Source organism: Athene noctua, chromosome 5 (assembly GCF_965140245.1).
Source record: "Athene noctua chromosome 5, bAthNoc1.hap1.1, whole genome shotgun sequence".
Lineage (NCBI taxonomy): Eukaryota > Metazoa > Chordata > Aves > Strigiformes > Strigidae > Athene > Athene noctua.
Window position 1 is genome coordinate 46,742,449 of NC_134041.1, and position 17,226 is coordinate 46,759,674.

At 37.2% G+C, this 17,226-nt stretch overlaps 1 protein-coding gene across 8 annotated transcripts in view; it reads right to left on the bottom strand.

The window, feature by feature from the left end:
- FRMPD2 (FERM and PDZ domain containing 2) overlaps positions 1-17,226 on the bottom strand; it is an 84,986-nt gene that overhangs the window by 24,444 nt on the left and 43,316 nt on the right. For 5 of the 8 annotated variants that reach the window (XM_074907374.1, XM_074907376.1, XM_074907375.1 and 2 more), the window contains 12 exons: positions 16,848-16,933; positions 16,511-16,658; positions 15,264-15,478; positions 13,874-13,972; positions 12,339-12,703; positions 8,821-9,106; positions 7,733-7,891; positions 6,921-7,095; positions 5,624-5,834; positions 4,424-4,461; positions 2,017-2,081; positions 366-527 (listed from right to left, as the gene is read on the bottom strand). In XM_074907374.1, the coding sequence (XP_074763475.1) occupies positions 366-527; positions 2,017-2,081; positions 4,424-4,461; positions 5,624-5,834; positions 6,921-7,095; positions 7,733-7,891; positions 8,821-9,106; positions 12,339-12,703; positions 13,874-13,972; positions 15,264-15,478; positions 16,511-16,658; positions 16,848-16,933 (2,009 nt within the window). The remainder of the gene's footprint in view (positions 1-365; positions 528-2,016; positions 2,082-4,423; positions 4,462-5,623; positions 5,835-6,920; positions 7,096-7,732; positions 7,892-8,820; positions 9,107-12,338; positions 12,704-13,873; positions 13,973-15,263; positions 15,479-16,510; positions 16,659-16,847; positions 16,934-17,226) is intronic. The other 3 variants (XM_074907377.1, XM_074907378.1, XM_074907379.1) reach the window with 3 other exon arrangements.

The window sequence follows — 17,226 nt, forward strand, 5'->3', positions numbered from 1 at the left end:
CTGGTGAGCTGTTATATGCATGCTTGGTCAGTTAACTCTTGTTTCCCTGATTTTCTCATGTGTAATCTGGGCACAGTTACACTATGGATTAGTTGCACTTTGTTGCTTGCCCTGTTGTTTTGGGTCTGAGTCGCTGCTGGAGTGCCCAACTGCCACCTCCAGCTGTAGAGTGGCCCAGTCCCACAGGAAGCTGAACAGAGCAGAACAGCCCTCTGACCCCCAGGAGCCAAGGACACTGTCTTCTACATGGTACTGTGCCAAACAGCCTCAGATTTCCAATTTGCACAACCTGTATACTAAATAGAATGCTCATAATAAAGTAACTAGAGAAAACGTAGGTCAAACCAATGAAGATCAAGCATTACCTTAAGTAGGATGTCACCAACTTGAAGCCTCCCATCTAGATCTGCAATGCTGTCTGGGCTGATGGCTTTTATTAGGATAGCCCTGCCATTTCTTCCACCTACCAGTGCAAATCCTAGGCTTCCGTGTTCTGCTTTTTCCAGCTCAATATTAATAATTAAGTCCTACAATAGAAAAAGAGGATGCAGTCTAAAGTGGAGTTTATTTAGGGCTGTGTTTTGTTTGTATTTTTAATATCAAAGAATCCCATTATGCTTCACAGTCCTCACTGTCTAATGTAGATTATGGGATATATCCATCTCTTGAATAGGTGTATAGAGCTTCCAGTGATTAACGTAGCAGCTGTATGTATGTATCAGACTGACAATAGTGCATACTTATTTACATCGTATTTTAAATCATTTCTGAAGCAGAAAATAAGCTCTTAAGAGCAAGGAAACATGTTATTTTGTAATCCTTTTTTAATACATCAAATGCATTTCTTTAACTAACAAACAAGTTACTCTTATCTCCAGCATGACAGAAACACAGTACACACTCCATTCTTTTATTATTCTATAATGAAAATCTTAACCTTTCAACCCCAAGATACCCATCTATTTGGCTTTAGCACTTCATTCAGTTTTAAAATCAGCTGCTTTTTTAGGGTCAAGTATAATGTCAGAAATAGCAGCAACCTAGAAATGTTTATGACTTTTAGCATAACTAGTTTCAATGTTGCAAATATTTTCAGATATTATTTTAGCAAGTTGAACAGATAAACCATCATGGATTAAATGGTGTGGAAGAAGCAGTAACAGTGATGACTTAATCAAAAGTGAGAAAATTGTTGCAATTTTTCTGCCAGGTTGGAGGTCTAATTTTAACAAAACACAAATCAAGAGAAAAGTAGTAACTCCATTCCCACAAAATATCAGTCCCCATGTGGGTAATTTCAATTCCACACAAGGTTATTTTCCACACATTTACAAACAGAATTGATGTTTGCACTTGTAAGAATTTTGAAGCATTGTATGTTGAGCATTGAATTTACTTCTTTTTTCAAAGAACACACCTGTGTATTTTAGGAATTCATCATTTCAAAAATAGCATTCATTACTCTTGCCAGATTCAAACCATTATGTTTTATGTCAATGCTACATAATACTCCAAAGGTTTGGAGTAATTTTACACTCTTTTCAAATGCCCCATCTGAAATTTCAGAATGAAAAGATCATTGTGGAAAATGCTTCACAATTACAATTGCACTTATTTTCCCCAGAATCCCACACTGTGTCGTTTTGTATCTTTTTCCTGTGTTACTTTCTTTTTAAGCTAAAGATTAATCTTGTAAGCTGTTAGGAGTACTATGAAGACCTAATGGAGGGGCTACATCATGTTCTTATATTACCAGGCTGGTAAAACAGTGATATTATACATTGAAAAACAGCAATAGAGGAGTCTGACCCCATGAAGTGCTCAGTGCATTCTAGTCCGTGAATGCTGAAGCAATTCAACACTTCACAGGACACTCTACAAATGTATTATATTCTCTTTTTGAAAGAAACTGCAGAGGAAAAAAATACATTAAATACCACTACTGAAAAAAATCTCATTCCATATAGTTTACTTTGCTTGATGGGCCATCTCACACTTGATAAAACTGTCACTTACCTTACGTTCTAGGGAACTGGGAATGTTTTGCTGAGCACCACAGTTTGTTTCCACCAAATGTTTCTCTGTGAAAAAGCAGCAACAATTTTTACACTGTTGTACTGGTAAAAACTTCTATAGTATAACACTCAAAATCATATTCAGAGACATAATAAAACATTTTCTATTTGACATGTAAAATACAAAAAATTTCTTGTGTACTTATGTGGGTTTACACTCATGAACAATGAACTGAGCCTTCTGCATGTTATTATGCCTGTAGACTAAAGTGAGCAGGTTCCAAAACAATCTTTAAAAGCAGCATGTTACAGGGTCAGAGACACCAGATGGACAACAGGTAATCTATAAATGTTCTCCGAAACTCTGGGGGAGACAGTTTTCTTTATGAAGAATTAATCTTTCTCAGGTGCTGCCAGACTTACTTTATTTCAAGGACAGGGCACTAAATTTTGCAGACCCTAACTGAAAAATACAAAGTTCCTTAGCACGTTGATGCAACAAATGCTGTTCTTGGGAATTCAGGTTTTCATTTGAGAAAGAAACAATGGTTTCCTCTGTCTCAGCAGGTGGCCCTAAAAGCATACATGAAGGTTTGTTCTGAGAGACCTCCTGCTCACCTTCATATACACAAAGGAATGTAAACTCTGTGCTTAGATTATTAAACAAAGCATCAATATCTAATATTGATACTATATGAGGCAGTTTGAGACCCTTATTACTGTGTGATTAAGTTTGCCAATTTGCACAGTGATATAAACAATTCTGTTACAAATTACAGAGATATTACATCTCAGTCATTGCTATTTTTAAAATTGTAACAATAATCAGAGATCAGACGGTGTCATTCTAGACATGTGGCAATGATCAGGCGGAGGAAGAAGCAAGGTGAGTTAGTGTCTGCAGAGACGTATATGTAAGAAGACAGTGTGCATTTCTTGATGCTCCCACCTCTACCCACCCACCCCCAGTCTTGGAGGTTTGCTTTATCATATCTTGGTGATCATAATTGTCCTCCAGAAAGCACTCTTAATGTATGGATTATAGAAAATAATGAGTGTTCTGTTGTTAAAAAAAAAAAAAAGCTCCCTGTTGCAATGTAATTTTAGTATGCATTTTTGTAACTAAGTCTATAAAATGAAGACTTGCTTCCTTGATAGCAAATTATTATAGATTTATCTATAAATCTATCAGAGATTATAGCAAACAGAACACCAAATACCAAATTACTAAAGATTTTTTTAAGTGCCTTATAAAAGGGAAGAATCCTGTTTTATAAGAGAGTCAGGTAACTGTACCATTGTAGAGTTCATAAATCTGTATCAGAGGTGGGTCAGATCTATTTTGAAGGTGTCTTGAGAAATCTTGGAATCTGCAAAGCTTATGGAGCAAGGTTGTGTAAGCAAGGTCCTACCAGGATATGCATTTACCATGCTTTAGTTATACCATGGTAACTGAGAGTACACGTAACTTTCTCTGTGTCTTGTAAATTCAAAGCAGCTTGTTCTTCAGTAAGCCAAATAATCTGTTTCATTTTATAAAAACAAACACATGGCTAGTTGTTTTAGGGTAGAAAATCTGTAACTAGCTTGGAATAATTTCTTCAGGTAGCCATATGCCGGTATTCAGGCGAGTATAGGCATATGAGCAATTCTGGTCCAGGGTTACTTTTTCAGGTCATCTTTACATGATTAAAAAGAGTCAGGCCTGATTTAACACTCCAGCCAAATGTAGACTGGAAAGTATTACTTGCAAGGCTAACAGACTTCCTATGCAGTGATGTAGACGTGATATCTATCGTTCCATCTGACGGTGCAGATGCAACCTCTGCTTGCTGAGACTCCTACTGCTAGAGCAATTCTGGTCAAGTCTTTGTAGTGCAGATGATTGCTGAAGTTTTCTGTCAGTTTTAGTATTAAATATCACCCCCTGATAGAAATGCTCTTATATTAACTAAGGGATATTGGTGATGCCTGTTTCTGATTTTCTACAGATTTATTGATAACAGTTTAAAAAGTTGGTATAGAAAATGAAGTACTGGCTCATATTAAATAGTGGCTAGGAAAAAAAAAGTGCTAGAAAACCCATTAAAGAATAGTTTCAATCAAAACAGATGTTGAAATATAAACACATAAAATTCCCATTTAATAATAACAACAGACTAAAAAAATAGAAACTGACTATGCAAAATGCAAAAAAAAATTTTTAAGAGAACTATACATTTTTATGTCTGTCTTTAAAGAGCTACCACATTTTTTTCAGACCCTTAGAATGGCCATAACAGAAACACTGAATGCCAAGTTACAATCTGTTAATAACTTTTTAAATGCAATGAATCAATACCTTATGCTTATTTCCAAAACCAGAAACAAATTTTGAACTAAACCCCAAAAATATTAGCCTTACTTACTATTTTCCTGCTCTATAGGAACCACTGGATTGCCATTTCTGGGGGCAGAAAAAGTGAAATATGTGCACCATTAAGAGCTGCATGCTTTGTAAAGCACACATGAAAAATATTTTTAGAAAGTCAGTTGTCTGAATTGTAGTTGTACTTCTAAGATTTTGTATATGGTGCTTTCCTAAAAAGCATTTATATTAGTATATAAAATATTTGACTTATTTAACAATAGTGAAACATTTTATTTATATGGGTTGGGGAAAGAAGGAACATGTTAAATCATCTGTCCCAGTACAGAACTGCTTTGTAGTACGTTTTGAATTTGGCTTTGGTTTCCTCTCCCTTACCCTATTTCTGTTTGTCTGCTTAGATTGTAAATTCTTACAATCAGGATGTGTTGCTTACTAACTGCTTGTACAGCAAGAAGTATAGTGAGGCTGCAGTTTCTTCATCTGCTAGACCAGTGCAAGTTAATAAAACATTGATAAAAGTTTGAGGTATGTTAAGACAGCTGTGACAGACATACTACTGCTCACTCTGGTTATGTAACTTAGTTTATTCACATACTTTTGGGTTATTGTTTGACTGTTCCTCTGACATCTTTGGAAGCTGTTTCTGTATCAGTCCAGGACTGGTGCTAGATAAGACTGTAGAACACAGTAAATCTAAAGTGCAGCCAAGAACTGATAAGAGAAATTCTTAACTGCAGATTATTGATCAGGCCTGGAATGACTTTTTGTTACATGCTGCAAATTAAATGCTGCATTTTTAATACCTTTCTAAGGCATTTGGTTGTTGGAAATAACTCAGTGTTTCCCAGCATAGCTAATTTCTTGCCTGTAGTTGTGAATCTGAGATTGTATGGAGAAGATTGTCACTAGTGGTGGAAATCCAAAGATTTTCCCTAGAGAACAGGATGTATGAAAATGGTGGCCAGCCTCACAGTTAAAGGTTTCACATTTGTGTTTGCATGATGAAGTTTGAAGAGTTCTTGTTTGTGTTGTATGAGTCTACTTGTACTCACTGTGTTAGCTGTAATTACAAGGAGTTAAGATATCTTATGTATCTTAAGTATCAGGTTGCATCATTCAGACCTTTGAGGTAAAGCATTTTTCCTGTAGTTTATCTCATTTTTATTGTTTTACTTGATGTAAAGTTTAAAAAGCTGCTACAACATTAGGACTGAGATTTGAGTATGCTCAGATTTACCTTGTGGCTTTGATTTGGACATTCTGGGTGGCAGCTTCACACACTCTCACTGCATCATCCAGGCTAATGCCCTCAGTCCACAGTCCACAGATGTAAACAATCTGATCTCGTGGCTGCAAACTGCCTTCCACACTGGCAGGAGAGCCAGGAACTATCTCTAGCACATAAATACCTTGTAATTTGCTTCCAGCTCCTCCTGTCAGCTTCAAGCCTAGAATAATGCACAGAAAGCATCTTTTGTGGCAGTGTGTTTTGAATCTCCCTGTCAGTGACATACAGCCTAATAAAATAGATGTGGGTCATTGAAAGATAGGCTGAACAAACCACTGACATTATAAATAACAGTCTTTCCCTAGTGAGATGGGGTATAAGAGCTGTACTGGGAGAGTGAAATACAAATAAATGTTTTAAAAGTATGGAAAAAAAATTGTATCGTCCATCCTTATCCTTTAGCTATTCCATAGTGCTTTATTTCACCTGATGTTTAATAGTCATCTGAATAAGACACTTAGCTGCATAGCAGTAACTCCCTCTTTACCAGAGTTTAAGTGCCTTGAAATCTTTAGAGTGCCGTGGGGAAGAGAGGCATACAACAGCTAAGGAGCAAATTCAGTGCAAAACTGAATTGCACAGCTATATTCAAGGAATCTCTGAACAAGCAAGTTTCTGAACTGAAAACAGGATGCTGTGTCTGAGCACATAGATCTATACTGTTTCTTGAGCCTATGGTTGTTACTGTGCACAGCAGTCACCACACTCTGCAGAAACACCAAGATACGCTATGGGGATTTCTTTTAGTACTTGTATTGCACCATGTAGATAAACCCTTATGTCTGTGGCAAACAGAGGATTTGAGTGGAGATTTTTTGAATAGCAAACTATTGCCCTAACCAGTGGCTCATCCTTCTCAAACCTTGACTTTTATTTTTTTCCCCTAGAAATAGATCTTTATGCATCTCAGCAGATAGTAGACATTATTATCTAACTACCAACAACTTCTGTATATCAGTAACATAAAAATATGGGAGTGGAGATCTGCCAGAAACTTCATCTGATAGGGTGATAATACAAAGATCATTTTTTCCAACTTCATTGATCTAATAAGAGATATTAGTCTTCCTTTTATAGGCATGGCCCAAAATAAACTCCTCATTCCTTGGTCATGGGTGATGGAGGAGAGCATAAAGGTGTCACGGTCACTCAGGATCATACTGGTCCAAGACCACAGTTGCTTATGATTATCTAACGATTGCTGTAATTCCTGTCCAAAATAGCAATTATAGTATTTACTACACACCTAGCTGTCCATTGGCACCTTTTGTGAGAGTAATTCCAGGAATCTCATCTGGCCTAATAGAGGGATGCAGATCACTGTCAGCACGACCAACCACAAGGTGCAGATCAGGAGGAGAGCTTTGAAGTAAAGTCAGGGCTTCATTGCATGGCAAAGATGTGACATCAGTCCCGTTCACCTAAATGACAAACCAGTAAAAGGATGTCATAGATCTCATTGACCATCACATAATTTTCCTTCCACTCTGAATTTTGTATATGAACTTTCATGTTACAGCTTTGCTGTGGTATTTAATGTCAGTGAATGCAACAGTTAAGATTGCAGTAAGATTTCTTTTTTGAACTTCTAATTTTCTGAATTAAATTTCTGAATTAAAGCTTCCATTAAAATACCTCTTTTTTTCTTGAAACTCAAGGGCTCCAAGCATAAAACAAGGAGGATAGTCTAATTGAAGATGAACCAGGATGAATCCAGGCTTTATTCATACATTGAAAAGGACATCATTCTTGCATCCTTTGTATGTCACCTATCTTATTATATTAATTCAGTTTATGTCATTTAATTGGTAAGACATTTAATATCTTGTTTGTCCTGCATTGGTGCTAGATGATTCATGTTATTTGCCTAGTTGTGCAATCTATTCAGTCTGTAATTTGTCTTACTGAAGTTAGTGGAATTACACTTATTATATGACTCAGTTGTAGTTGCATACCTAAGTATGTGATAAACTGGACCCTATAAAAGGAATTCTGAAGATAAATGACACTGATCTGCAAATACTTTCTCCAATGTATAAACTGAAAGAATTACTGTACCATAATAATTCTGTCTCCCCTTCTTAGTCTTCCATCAGACAGGGCAGGCTCATTCAAGATTTCATCAACATACAGGCAGGTGTCCACTTTGTTAAGAACTACAGAGAATCCATAACCGTTGTTCTCTGACTTTGTCAAAGTCACAGAGATCTCCATTTCCTATTAAAATAAGCACAAGATATGTTTGATGTAGGCTTTTCTGTTGCTTCATTAATGTCCTTCATTATGTTTTATGTGCAGATAAGAATCAGATCCTCAGATGGTATAAATAAGAGCATATATAAGGGTTTCTCTGGTCTGTCACTGCCTTATTCCAGAATTAATTTTACTTCTTTTTACCTAATGGAACTTTGTGGTGATTGATTGATTGATTGAGCCTCAGAAGACAGAGAATGACATTTGGAACTGGAATTATGGCATTTGAAATCAGTAAAGAAAGGCTTGGAGTCCTCTGAGCTCGCAAGCATTACAATACTAGGGTGCAGAGATTTTTGTTGTTATTGCTACTGCTGTCCCACTGAAGCAAATGACTGGAGATAAATTTTGTCCTCAGTGCTCTCAAAGTAGTAAGAATTCAGAGCTCATTAGTGTCATCAGGAATGCAAGATGTTCAGCATTTGGCAGGATTAAGTCTTATATTTTGAATAGTAATTAGCACAAGGATCATACTTTCTTATCAGGACATTACAGTAGTATCACTGTAACAAACTGATTTTCCACATGGGTTTAAAACACAACAGAAAATAAACCAAATAGCTGACTCTAACTAATTTTAAAGGCTACTAGAGGGCTTTTAGGCCTTTGTACACTGGGGATAATACTGCAGAATGCTGGAAAGTGGAAGAAATACTAAGATGGCAAGAGCAAGGAGATGGCCTTAAGGCAATAGTGGAGAATTCTGGAGAGCTGGGCATAGTGGAAAGTCTGCTTTACTTGAAGACTGTTGACATTCAGGAAAGTAAAAAAAGCCATGCAGAAATAGCATGTATAATGAGTTTAAATTAATGTTTAAGATTGTTGCATTCTTAAAGTTGTTTCTTTTCCTTTGTCATATTCTACCTGTTAATAATCTGGTGCATATCACATACCCTAGTGCAGTCTTCCTTCTCTTCCTCTAGTTCCTCCAAGTCTTCCCATTCATTGTCATTGTCATGTGTCTCTCTAGCAGGCAGGGATGATGAGAAGGGACCACAAACACATGGTTGTGGAGTCACCATGGTTGTGGAGAGTGTCTCGGAGCTTCCTCCCAATGAAAGTGAGGTCACAGACGTTGAGCTGATAGTGAGATACTCTTCATCAATAGGGGCTAGACAGAGAGTTTCAGGCATACATTTTGTGTTTGATAGGTCATCGTCACTCTTATTAAACACGTGTCTGGGAAAAAAGGATAAATTATTGCAGTAATGGGATTTTTCTCCATATGCTTTCTTAGAAAGCCACTGAAAAATCTGTTGCTTATATGTGAAATTATTTTAATTTTAACCGAAGTACTGGTTATCATATTAATTACTGTCTGGAAGCAGTGTTACTATAAAAATAAATAAGTAATCAATATTTTGCAAAGATAGTTAAAAGATCATAAAGCTTTCAGAATTTGGAAACATCATTTGCAAATCTTGCACTTTGTTCTTTTAAGTCATTAATTAGTACTTTGGTTGCTTCTTGAAAAGAATAATTGAACAATACCTAGACCATTAATTATTTCATCTGCCAAAACCAACTTAACTTATCTGGCAAGTGGTATGCACATTACAACACTACTACAATTTTCATATTTGTATTTTTCTTGAAAAAGGAATGCCAGCCACTTTCCTGGCTCCTACAGGTCTTTCTTGAGTAACTAGAGCACAGACCAGAAACAGGAAATATAAAATGAATCCTGTCTCTCCAGAAAAAAATACAAGTCTCAAGTCTTGCCTTCTCTTTGTAAGCTTGCTTTTATTCTTATGCTTGCTGTGAAGCATAAGAATTGTCCTACAGAAATCAATGGATTTTTTCAATTACTTGAACTAAAATTATTATTGACTCTGTTGGAGACACAGTATTTGACACATTTGATGTTTAAGTCCGGACTGTAATCATATGTGTTGTGTTTAATATTGTTTTGGCTGTTGTCATTAATGAACTCTAATAGACTGCTAGAGCATTGTCTCCCATTAAATTTACCATTAAAGCTAATAGAAATGCTTGAAATGCATTTTTTATAGAAGTATGTGTTTTCTTCATATCAATCTTTATTGAAACATTGCTAAACCTCATTCACCTTAGAAACACTTAAAATGGCATATCTTTTATTAATGCTTCACATAGAAAAGATGCCATGTCATTTCATATATAACAGTCACCTAGGACCTTTTGCTCTCTGACAAAACTGACCTGTGTCTACCATCTCCCAAGAAAACATACACAACTAAAAAGAACACAAATTGCATGTCTTGTATGAAATCACAGACAATCCCCAGCGTTAAGCTCTTGTTTCAAAAGTTGTATATAGTCAGAAGAAAAGTATAAAGCACAGTAGCAAACCAGGCATTTTGGTTGGACATAGCTAGTAGCCTTCAACGGTATTTTTGAAATACTGATGAAAACAAGAAAAACTTGTGGGGTCATGCTGTATGCCCTTAGTGAGGAAAGCAGCCTAGTTCATTAGCTTATATCTGTGCAGGGAGGAAATGAGAAGTTGGCCATCTCCAGTAGCACAGCAAAGCTGAAAATGAAGCTGACACTTTGTTCTTTAACAGCTGGACAACAGATGCTTATTGTACCTGTAGAAGACAACTGGAGTAATTAAAAGAAATGTTTAAGGATTACAGCAAATGCATTCTGCTCCTTTCTTTTGGAGTCAGGAAAGAAAAGAGTAAGTTCAATGGACATTGGTCAATGTTGGTGTCATAGAAGCTGTCACGGCTCGTGGTGTGCTGACTGACCTTCAAAGGGTATGAAAAGTATTTGGCAGAGCTACACAAGCTCAAGGCAGTGAGCAAGCAGTGGCTTAATGATAGCACAGCTTCTAGCCCATCTCTACTTCACCATGGGAAATAACCTGATTCTTAGTCCTGCAGGCCCATACATGGGGTCCACTGACATGCTTGACTTTCTTTTGAAGTCTTGTGACCCCTGCACCTGAACTTCACAGAGGAAAACCATGGGTTAAAGTTTTACAAAGCAGCTTTTTTCAAAGGTTCTTGTTGGTATCAATTGAGAAGAAGAGTAAAAAGAATTTTCCGTGTGAAACCCTGAGAAGGGAATTTTTAAAATTAATCTCAGAAGATTTCTACATTTGCATAAAAAGTTTTGGGCAATCTGAAGAAAAGAAATTTCTTTATTAATCAAAAGGAATCCTTTCATTAATGCCTATTTCCTTCTGGGGGGGTTTTTGTATGTTTTTAGATGGAAGGATCATTTAAATTGAGATTATGTTTAAAATCTTGTTTAAAAAACATGCTGTCCTAAACTGTCCTGGATGCCTTTTGAAAACACAAAGTCTGAAACTAACTAATACTGAGACTGTACAAACAAAACTATTTATTTCAGAACTTTCTTCTTAGGAAGAATCCAAAACTTATTGAAATTGAGATTTTTCCACAATAAACTTAGTTTTGTTGAAACTGTATCTCTTGGAAGCTATGTTTGCTACTCACATATTTCTGCTGGTTTTATTCTCAGCAGTAGAAACGCATATACATAAGCAGGAGTTTCACCCATGAATGTGAGTGAAGCTTTTCCTCTCAAGAGAGAGAAGCTAAAAGTATGAATTGCCATTATGGCTCCACTTGACTTGCAGTCAGTGCTGTGACTCCCCAGAGACTGGAATCTCTGACTGTCTGGTTCTGTGCTTGATGAATGTCAAGAGTAACAAAAGGATTTCAAGTGACTGTGTGGAAAAATAGAAATTAGTTTCTAGATAAAACTACCAAATCGTCTTTCCACCAATCCTTTCTGTTCTGATACTTTATATTCTTTTGCACTGGGAAAGATGATTAAAATGCAATGGATTGTCTTCTGTCTGCCAGTGCCTGGTATATCCAAAAGAGTGTAAAAGGAGGCTGAGTGTGTTTGCACTGTATTTTATTGTATAATTCCTCTGGCTCAGGGCTTCTATTGGCTTATGAAGACTGGAAAATAACTCTATTTTTTTTGCTCCTTCATCAGTTTGTCTTATGAGGTTTTTTTATTTTCTCTGAAAAATTTTGAAATTAAAAGATCATACAATAAGAAAGAAATTTTTGGTGCCTATTTAAGTCAGCTTTGAGAAAATTGAAATTAAAAGATCCTATAATAAATAAGAAAGTCTTTGCTTCCTATTTCAAGTCAGCAAGAGTCTTTCCACTGATTTCAAACTGCAGCCAACTTCAGCTGAACAACATAAATGATTACAGTAGTGCAGCACTCATACAGCTGTCTTGCAATGCAGACTGAGGCAAAATTCTGATGAGAGTAAATAGAGACAGCAGATTAGGATAGTCAGAGTAAGATGGTAAAACAAAATCTTCAGTAATCAGCAGTGATTAGAAGCAGATAGCCCTGTACTTAAACTTAAGCAATTCACTTTCAAAATTCTAAGAGCTAAAGAAAAGGCTGCAGAGCAGACTTCACTATTGCCTACCTTTCAGTCCATCCAAACTCACATGGTGAGTAGCAGTTCTGCTTCATTTCTTCCTCTAGGGAGTGGAAGACTTCAGAACTGGCAGCTTCTTGATGAAACTTCTGAAGATGCTTATAGCAACTTTCCCTGGGAGTCATAAGTTTCTGTATGGGCTTTTCTTGAAACTCATCTGCCTGCTCTTCATAAGTTGAGCTCTTCTCTTCAGGAAGCTCACTGAAATCTGCCGACACTGGAGAATCCAGGCAGTCTTCCAGGTCTGGAGAGGTGCTACTTTCATCACTTGTAGGTTGATCCGTACAGTTTCCTACCTCTGTACTGCCTGGCATTTCTGCCACAAACTCCTTAATTGGAGATGGTGCTGGAGTCTATCAAAATAATAGAAAAGTTAGTTTAACTCCTCTTTTATTCCCACCTTCTTTCCTTTAAGAACAAAATAATTTGAAGAGGCAATATCAATAAGCATCTGGATGTGAAAAAATCAAATAATAGCTGTAAGAGAGGGAAAAAATAGAGAGAGGTACTCTCTCATTAAATAACTGGTTTTGTCTTTATGCTTATCTTCCACATTCTTTAGGAGTTCCAGCCAGGGAACTACTATACAAGTTCGCTTTTCTCAATTAATTTTTTGCTAGAGGTGGCCCTTTTTTATTTCTCTTCATATCATGCCTCAACTTTGTGTCTATATTCTCTCCATTGTGTAGAAGTGGCTTCCACATTTAACTCCTGTGCGACTGACCATAGAAATCAGCCAAGGGCACATTGCAGGAGGGCAACAGGAGCCAGTCTATTATCTGGAGGTGGTCCTGACAGTCATTTTTGTCTGTCCATAGACAGCTCTTATAAATCATGGTGGGACAGGAACCACGAGCAGGCCATTCTACATAGAGCAAGAATAATGCAAATGCTGTACTTGTGTATGTGTCCCTGAGTTGTGTTCAAGAAGCAGAAATAATAATGCTAGCACACCTAATGGCACTGTTCTAGTCTCTGCAGTCTCTACTGTTTGGTTTGGGTTTTTTTCTTTTACCCTGCAGATTCTGCTGCCAATAAGAAGCTGAATAACCAGTTGAAACCATTACTTCATTTAGTTAAGTTTGTTAAGAGGTAGCTTGGATAGGAAAAGTTATTTTCCTCTTGCTTTTGGGAGTAATATAGCTGCTTCAATCTCAAAATTTATAATATCTGCAGTTAAGAATATCTGTGTTTTCTGCCTGAGGATCTAGTAGAGCATTTTTAGAAGCATCACTAGAAGATCTGCTTGGATATGTACTGTTTCACTCCAATAACAGTACTGCAATACAAAAATTGTTGGCCTGGGATAAACATGTTTCACACCTGCCAGGTTGCTATCATTTTGGTTTCTAAGGAAGAATCAGTTGAACTCTAGGGGTTGAGTTGAAGTCAGGAAGGGAAAGAAATGGAATAGAGGGCCTTGGAGAAAAGGGAATTTCACCTTGTTCAAGACTGGATAGAAAATATAGTAGTATTTTTCCAGGTTTACAGAAGAAAGTTTACTAACAGAAGCTTTACCTTACCAGAGAACTCTGCTCTATTTCTGGAAGAACACCTTTTGGTGGTCTGCAAAGTAGTAGTGTGACTTCTGGAGGAGCTCCTCTCAACATGTGCAGGACATCCTAAGCAGGAAGAAGGAATATTAGATTTCTTATGGAACATACTCTATAGTATATATCATTTTACTAGCTGGGATGGAGACAATTTTTATTGTGAATGCCAGATTCCTAGTATTTGTGCCTCTCAGCAGTGTCTGGGAGCCAAAATTCACTACTGTATGTTTGTCATATAAGTGAACCATAGTTTTTACGTTAATGTCTATCTAAAGTAACATCAGTTCTGTTTACAAACTTCTGTTCCACCAACAGACACATAGGTTTAAATTAATTCTTTTTATTTTCTTGATGAAAAGAGGATTTTCAGACAAATTCATTCAAACTGCATGTGTCAGGGACACATCTTCAGTCAATTATATCAGCATAGCTCCACAGACTGCCATATTGACATAACCAATGGGAGACCTTCTCAAAGACCTTCCTTGACACAACATCTATTCAGTGTCATTCAGCTTTCAGCTATAGTGAAAGTATACTTAATCTAGAGGGAAAAAAACTTGATGTAGGCCAAAACACCCTGTTTGACCCTCTGTACAAACTAAGTAAAAAGGCTGTATGTCAGAGAAAGACAGTGCTGGAAAAGGACAGGCTCCAGGTCAGAAAAAAAAAAATTAAAAAAAGGCAGTACAATTACAGTACACACACCCCTTGCCCAGGTGTCTAGGGCTTATCTTTTGCCCTAGCTATTTAATTATATGAATGACCTGTCAGTGGGAAAATAGCATTATTTCATAATTTCTGTTTGTGTCTAGTCTATTCAATGCATATTCATATACAAGCCAGGGATTTTTCATAAGGTGACAACATTTCAATGAAAAGAATAAACCAAATGTAGTCCTTTTTTTACCATTTAATTTCTTCATGTGAGTATAGAATTTGTCATTTCAGGTGAAAAAATTTACTCTGGATTTACCTCACCTGGTAGAGATTTGAATCTGGGGCATGGTATTTAGCATGAAATTACAAAGGACAAATGACCACAGGGAAAAAATGTTCCAATTATGCATAACAGCAACAAAGATTCCAACTATTTAAGAGCTGGTATGCATCTAACAATAGACTTTGTGCATAAGTATTGGAAAGTTATAAATTAAATAGCAGAAGAAATTCTCTGTACGAATTCTGTTAGAAGGAAATTCTCCGTAAGATTTCTAGAGAAGATTCCTACATAGAAGTTGGATTCATTATATGCAAATTCTGACTCCTTGTGGTGATAATTAAGTTTAAATGCAGTCATCCCATTGTCTTTATTAACATGTTACCCATCTGGAGTCCCAGTGATAGAACTGCCTGGTACCTGATATGAGAGTCCTTGAATAGGTTTCCCATTGACAGCTAAAATGATGTCTCCAACTTCAATTTCACCATTCTCTTCAGCTGGCTGCCCTGGAAACAGTCTTTTGATCCTGACAAGAGCTCCTTCAAGGTGTCTGCAAGCATCTCCTTCCATTTGCAGAAGACTAAAACCGAGGCCTCCAGAATTCTTTGTCAATTTGACTTCAAATGTATTATCTGTTCAAAGCAGGGATTGAAAAAAAGGTGGGAGGCGTGGCATATGTACCCACTAAGGAGCTAATTAAATTAAACCCTCAGCAGACCTTTTCTCTGTGTGCTCCTTAGGTAGATATACTAATGGCAAAAGGAGGGTTTGGTGTTCCCGTAACTTATATGAGCCATTGAAATCGCACAGGGAGTATGGGAAAAAGTGGATTCTATTCCACCATGTGTTCACAGAATTTGTGCCATCTGGTACAAGCCCATAAAGGAAGAAGAAGCCTTTGTACAGACATAAAAAGGTTAAGGTGCTATCCTTTTCTGACATTCTTCTGTACATGTTGGGTCCTATTCTGTGGATGCTTGATGTTAGTTTGGGTCCTGCACTAACCAGCATAAGCTAAACTCAGAGCTACTGGTCTTTCCAGACAAGAAGAAGGGACCAGCCCTTTATGAAATACCACACTTGCAGCTGAACCCCATTCTGCTAGGGACAATGTAGAGGAGTAACTGCCCCATGGGAAAGTATGGATCAGATTTAGTGTTTATGAAACAGCCTTACAGTAAAAGATACAGCATTTATTTGTTGGCTAAATTCAGTGAAAGTGATCTCTGAATCTTCTGCTTTTAAGAAATTAAGTGATAGCAGTCTCCAGTCCTGGCCCTGGGGCAGCAGTTCAACCTTGCTTCATCACTGACACCGCATCAGCAGTTGTGCTGCCACTGCTCTTTTTGGGTAAAAGGCTGGCAACATCAACACAGCTGCTTCCTGACAGGGATGTCCCCTTCCAGCCCCATCTCATGAAGCTTGAGAGATACAGTATTTATGCCTAGGATAAATTCAGCTATATCTAGCAACTGTAACTCTAAGTAAAACAGAAATATTTTGTTCATAATTGATTTTTGATAATGCCATTAATATTGCATGGTATATTTTTATTCAGTATGCAGTTTTCCTTCCAACCCACAGAAATTTCATAGAATTATTTTCATTCATTCCTTTCTTGCACATCGTTAGAAGTCACCCTGAGTTCCTTTTTTATCACTCACCATCTGTCAAAAAGCAGTAGTCCTTGGTACCATCTGTGAAGGATGTTGCCACAGAAACAACTGCACATTGGTCCTCCTTTCTGTCATTAGCAGTCAGGCATGGCTCTGCCAGTTTGTAGTTTCCCCTTTCTAGAACCAGTTTGGCAATCTGAAACAATGATGAACAGGTTCCAGTTACACATTACACAGTGTTCCCTAAGAATTTTTACTTTACTTTTTAGGAGAATGGGGTTGAATGGGATGGGGGGGTATTTTTGGCCCAACTTTGCTACTGTGCTTCATACTAAGTGCAGTTTATTCTACTGGGTATCTTATTGAGCTCTGCTGTTGTACAAACCTGGCCAGATTTCTTAAGGTGTTCCACAGCCTGTTTGTGGGTGATGCCACAGAGACTGATGCCATCGACTTCCAGCAGACGATCACCTAAGGCAAGAGAAAACAAACAAGCAAGCAAACAAAAGGGTCCAGTTGCTTTGATGTTCAAGTTCAGTGGGCATAAACCTTGGGGCTACCCACTATGCAATAGATCTTCATGCTCACATGTGTCAAATTCTGTTACTTTGTATGAAAACAATACTGCTTGTTGTAGAGCATTCTGTAGCTAGCACTTGAAACACACCAGGGTCTTCTGCAAGTAAATGCAGTGATCTGGTTATCCTGGCAAAACTGAAAGTAGATGTCAGAGTCACTAGCCTGATGTGAAGTTACAGAGAGTA